At 42.4% G+C, this 6,000-nt stretch overlaps 1 protein-coding gene across 1 annotated transcript; it reads left to right on the top strand.

Moving 5' to 3' along the window:
• Window positions 1–146: 146 nt before the first annotated feature.
• Window positions 147–5,630, top strand: LOC125482632 (uncharacterized tRNA/rRNA methyltransferase Mb3610c-like; the record flags this gene model as incomplete). Its single annotated transcript, XM_048594740.1, has 2 exons — window positions 147–774; window positions 4,696–5,630. A coding segment is annotated over exon 2 (935 nt), but the record flags the coding sequence as incomplete, so codon positions are not given.
• Between the last annotated feature and the right edge of the window lie 370 nt (window positions 5,631–6,000).

Here is a 6,000-nt window from a genome sequence, read left to right as displayed (position 1 = left end):
TCTGATGCTGCTTGGCCTGCTGTGTTCATCCAGCTCTACACCTTGTTATCTCAGAGCTGGCTGAATACTGGGTCGACCATTCTAGGTTGCATCAATCACCAGAAACGTCTCATTGAGCGGGTATTGCATGATGTGCAGCATCCTCGCTGGGGTAAAGAAAATGGGAAGCTTGGTGGTGTTAATTGAACCTCGTTTTTAACCCATTCATCAGTAGTGCCCCTATACAAACTGCGGGGGGAAAGCGCTGAATCCTTTACTGAGCAGCGCTCAAAATGGGATACGGCTAAAGAGGGACGTGTCACTGTAGGCAGGGCCAGCATTTCAGTACCTTCAATGAGGAAAATATAGAACGAGGCCGAAAGAGGTTTAGAAATTGTCAAATCTTAAAGGGACGGTAATTTTGGTGGGGGGGGTGGGGACTCAAAATCTGAACCGAACTAAAGTGCAGCGAGAAAACAACACAAAGGAGAGTGACCGAGAGCTCGACCACATGGAAGGCGTTTGGAGGAGCAGGGTGTTATTAGCGTGATTTCCGGTTCCGGTTTGGGCTGGTTGCTAGGTAACCAGGGCCTGGAGTGGAGGAGGAGAGTAATGGTGGAGACTGTCATGTTGCTGCAGACAGTGTGCGCCTCCCTGCCCCTAGCTGCTGGCTCTAATTTATGGCACTGTCTCTGAGAGAGGCCCCGGTCAGCAACCGGAGGACGGGCTTCGTCAAACCTCAAGGTCTGGGTGGATGAACTAAACTGTTCCCTAAACTCCACAAGCATTTAAATAGTAAGTTCAGGCCTTTGAATTTTACTGCATGCTTACCGTCTTTATCGCCTACGAACACCAGTGCTTTGCTGTCCCGTGTTGTGTAATTCACCAGATTTTCAACACAGTGTTAAGGGTTGTTGCAGCACAGTGGTAGTGTTCCTATCTCTGAGCCAGGAATCCTGGGTTCAAGTTCTGCATGCTCCTGGGTTGATTAGAAAACATCTCAAAATCAAGGTCAGGGTATACTGGGAAAGTGGGGTTCCAGGACGATTAACATTTTGTTTGACTAATAGCAGGAGTCTGGGGGACAGGCAGTGAAAGGCCATGTGTTGATGTCTGCAGGATTTACCCAGCTAAAGTTGGCAACTCTGTTATAATAAATGTTTTAAGAGACATTGTCCAGCAATGGAGCTGTGGGCGACAACAAGCTAGTGACAGCTCTGTTGTGATGTGATCAGTGGTTTCAGGAAGAAAGACAGAGCTTGGCATAGATTTCCTGTCTCCCAGGCCCAGTTTATACTTGAGAAAAGTGGGAAAATCAGGACATTTGACAAAATTATCGGGACACTTCATGAAAAACCAACACTGTCCTGGCAGAACCATGCTTAGCCCTTTGTGTTATCTGCACTTGGCAGATGCCCTCTTCATGTCATGTGTGAAGCCAGATGATAAGCTCCAGTACCCGATTTCCCCAGATTTCTGATCTCCGACCTCCAGATGATACAAAAATTGTGGGGTGGATGAGGACAGCCTTAGGTTGCAGGAAGATATAGACAAGCTAATCAGTGAAAAACAGAATTCAGTCGGGATAAATGTGAGGTCATTCACCTGGACAGGACAAACAAGGCAAAGGGATATATGATGAATCATTGGATCCTGGTAAGTACCAAGGATCAGAAGGACCTTGGGGAATGTGTATATACACCGATCCCTTAATGTATTAGGATAGGTGGATAAAGTGGTTAGGAAGGCATTTGGTATACTGCCTTTATTAGCCAAGGCGTAGAGTTTTAAGAGCAGGGAGATTATGCCAGAACTCTAGAAAACTAGAGCTAGAATTTGTGTGCATTTCTGGAATGAACGTTAATTGGAGGAATATGAGGCACTGGTTTAGAGGGGATTTACCAAAATGTTGCTTGGGCTGGAGAGTTTCAATTATGAAAAGAGATTGGATAGACTGGACTTGTTTTCTTTGGAGCAGAGAAGATTGAGGGGAGACATCATTGAGATTTATAAAATTTTGAAGTGCTTAGATAGGATAGATAGAATCTTTTCTCCTTGATGCAGGAGTCATTGACCAGGGCATAGTTTTAAAGTAAGGGGCAGAAGGTTTAGAGGAGATGTGAAGAAATTTTTTTTCACCCAGAGGGTGGTGTGAATCTGGAATTCACTGCCTGTAAGTATGGTAGGGGCAAAACCCTCATAACATTTAAGAAGTATTTAGATGTACACTTGTGATGCCAAAACAAACAAGGCTATGGGCCAAGTGCTCGAAAATGGGATTAGAATAGTTAGGTGGTTGTTTTTGACTGGCACGGATGCAGTGGATTATAGGGTCTGTGCTGTAGGTCTCTGTGACTCTAGAACTTAACTTTTAATACCTCCCAAATCTGCACCTACCCTTCTTTACAGCACTAAAATGACCCTGACCAAATTCAAAAGATATCATCTGGTTGTTGCTGTACTGCATACATTATCTTTTCCTGTTCTTTTTAACCTCTCTTCAGCCTTTGAATTAGTGCATCATCTGTTCATCAACTGCCCTTACTTAGTTGCAATTTTTCCCATTTAATTGTAGGTGGAGAATCTCCTGTAATGGTTTCTCTTCCCACACCCACACTCTTTCTCTGGAGTTTGCTGTGAATCTAGCTGTCATTTTCCTCATCTACATTCCTTTGGTGACATTATACAAATGCATGAGGTCAATTTCCAACTATATACTGGCGCCACACAGCTCTACCTAACCTCCATCTCTCTGCGATCCCTCCACTCCCTCTTTGTTTTCAGACAGTTTATCCAATGCCAAATCTTGGATGGGCCAGAATTTTCTCCAACATCTGGAAAAGTCAAAGCCATTGTTTTAAACTTCCCTCTTTACCTGAACTGCATTCCATCAATGCTAATTCCATCTTTCTTTCTGAGCATTTTCTCACTGAGCCAGACTATTCAGTTTCTGTCTGGCATGCCTGGACCCAGATCTCCTCCATGACAAGGAAAACCTTGTTGAATCTCGGGAACATCACTAGTTGCTGTCTCCGCTGCCTCACCTATTTTGCAGCTGACAATACTGCCTTAGAGTCTGTCCCATCTTAACTGCATCTGTTCTTGAGCAACCTTCAGTTGTTTGAATTCCCAGCCTTTTTAAAAATAAAATTAAAACAGTCTGCCTGAGCCACTGAGAGGTAAAAAAGAACTATGCAAGAGAAATTAATTTATTTAAATTCTAAGGCTTTTTAAAAAGAAAATGGTTCTAGCTGTTTGTTGACAGTACTCTAAAGTGTATTATTATGTCATTATTAATCTTAGGTTGTGAAAAGAAATCCATCATTATCTGAATTAGCAAGGGGATGATAAGTGACCCGGTGCTGGTTAGGATGCATGGATTAACGTTTAGCTGGTAGGCCATTACGTTGGTTGGGGTCATGGGCGCCGATGGAAAGTGGTTGGAGGGGTTGATAAGGGATGAGGGCTAAAGTGCTTAAAATTTAAGGAAAAATCTTAGCATCCCAGACAACTCAAATGGGCCTTTTAAATACCCCACTTTCAGACTCAGTAGTCCTTATGACCACCTGTAATCTACTTCTGGGGCAGTGGGCTTGAATCTGTTGAATACCTGCACTGGCCTTCAATCCCTAGACTTAAAGTCAGGTCTGTCAAGAAAATTGCTCTACTTGCCCCAGCCTTGGCAATGACAACACTTCGCAAAGAGGTATGAAAAGTGTTATGGATGGATATTGTGTGTGGGCAAGAAGGTAGTAAGTGGACCTTAATGTGGGGAAGCTTGAGATTATTGACTTTTGTGAGATGCATGAACCTATGTTCTCTGGAGTTTAGAGGATTGTGAGGTGACCTCAATTAAATATACAAAAGTTTGAGAGTGGTTTTCCATGGTGCAGTGTCAGGAAATAGAGTGTATAGTCTTGGTATAGAGGTCCCCATTTAGGTTGGGGCATTATTTACTCAGATGGTTGTGAATTATAGGAATTTCCTACCCAGTGATCTGTGAATGCTCAGTCATTGAGCATATTTACGGTGAAAGCAGTAGATTTTTGGATACAAGAGATCAATGGATAAATGGATCAGGTGGGAAAGGAGCTTGTGGCTGAAGATCAACAGTGATTTTATTAAATGGCAGAGCAGATTGAAGTGGCTGATGTTTGCTCCTGATCCTGTTTAGTAGTTTCTTATGATGCATTGTTATTCACATTTGGAATCTAGACCCTCTTCTTTCTCCTCTGCACCCCCCACCCCCACTCCCAACAACTCTGTTGCATGTTAGTATGCCCTGACTGGTACTGGAGGGCAATACCCAAGTGCCCGTTGCTTTCTAGTACCTTCTGGTTGCTACTTTATGTGGCAGCCTAGTCAATATTTGAAGGATGTTTCACTTTTGCAGGCATCGTACCCAAAGCAAGATCCTATCCTCACCTAATATTCACGCACTGTATACATTGGGTAGCACCAAGCACTAAATTGTGTTGCAAATGGTAGCTAGGCATTTTACCCTTCCCAGCTAAGGAGCATGAGTCAACTTGCTACATCGTAACTACTGGTTGAATTGAATTATCTGCACAGACAGTAAGTCAAACCTTGGGCCTTCTAGATAATATGTTTTGGGTACTACATTTACTGGTGCATTTACTTACTGGATTGTCACTATTCTTTCAGCAAAGAGTATTTGTGTATAGTGGTTTGATTGAAACAATTTGCTTTTGACAGATGGAGTTTTTAAAACAGGCAGCAATGTCATCTGTTATGTCAAATGAAGCTGCCAGGTGCCTGAGGAGGAGTCTCTGGCAGTTTTCCCGGTTACAGTTTGTTCGTCATTGTAGCTGCAAGAGGGAAATATCCAACGACAGTGCATCAGTCAAACAGGAGCTCACAGTTAAATCTGAGAAGGCATCAAAGTCAAGTAAGAGCAATGGACACGACTTCAATAAGGCAGAACTGGATGTTAAAGGTAATGCAAAGAGATTAACTGAGCTCCCAGAGAGCTTGCACAGGTCTGCTGCATTGAAAAAGGTAGGAAGATCAGCAATGAATCTTTCCACTGGAACTTCAAGAAAACAAGATGATGCTAGTTTTATTTGGCAGTCTCAGAACCCTTCCAAAGTCATGCATACACAATCAAGCTTGAAACCTAGTCATGTCCGCAGCTTGGAATTTCACAACCTTAGAAATGATGATTTTACAAAAAGAACAGTGCCAAAGATTTCTCCATTGACTGAAAGAGAGTCACATTCTGAAATGTTGTTTGGCATTGCACCTTGTAACCTGGCCCTTTCCCAATTGCGTAGAAAGATTTTCAGACTGTTTGTTAAAGAAAATCGAAGACAGCGAGCTGAAGTACAGCAAATCTATCAGCGAGTCAGGGAAATCGGAGTGCCAGTACATCAGGTGATGAGGAAGGTGCTTGACAGGTTATGTGAGAACCATGTTCACCAAGGTATTTGTCTTGAGGTGACACCTCTGGACTATGTGAACTATGATCAATGCTCTTCAACAGATATTGATGGTTCTGAATTTGAACGCAGTGACAAACCGATCTTGTGGCTGGCACTGGAAGGAATCCAGGATCCCATGAACATGGGAGCTGTGCTTCGTTCTGCTTACTTTCTTGGAGCGGATCTTGTTCTTGTAAGTCGGCAAAAAAGGTAACTATGAACCCTTGTATTTTAAATTAACATTGATTAACTTTGAGCATAATATGTTTTAAATAGCTGTTTATCATCATCTGTAAAATATATTGGCATTTAAATATTGTCACAAATGTATATGAAAACCGAACATTAATAAATTAAATTCTTGTTTAATTGGGTGATAGAAGCGTAAAGCTTTAGTGCCAGGAGGAATGATAATCGTGCAAATGGATCCTCAGTTTTTGACATCTCTGCAGTTCATTGCATTGTTGTGAAAGAACCTGAATAAAAGTTAAATAAAGAGTAATTTAAAAACATATCAGGTCTGGCAGCATCTGTGAAGGAGAAAACAGAGTTAACGTTTCAGGTCCAGTGACCCTTCCTC

The sequence above is a fragment of the Rhincodon typus genome, unplaced genomic scaffold (assembly GCF_021869965.1).
Source record: "Rhincodon typus isolate 14 unplaced genomic scaffold, sRhiTyp1.1 hic_rhity00014010, whole genome shotgun sequence".
Lineage (NCBI taxonomy): Eukaryota > Metazoa > Chordata > Chondrichthyes > Orectolobiformes > Rhincodontidae > Rhincodon > Rhincodon typus.
This window is presented reverse-complemented; position numbering and strand designations above follow the sequence as displayed.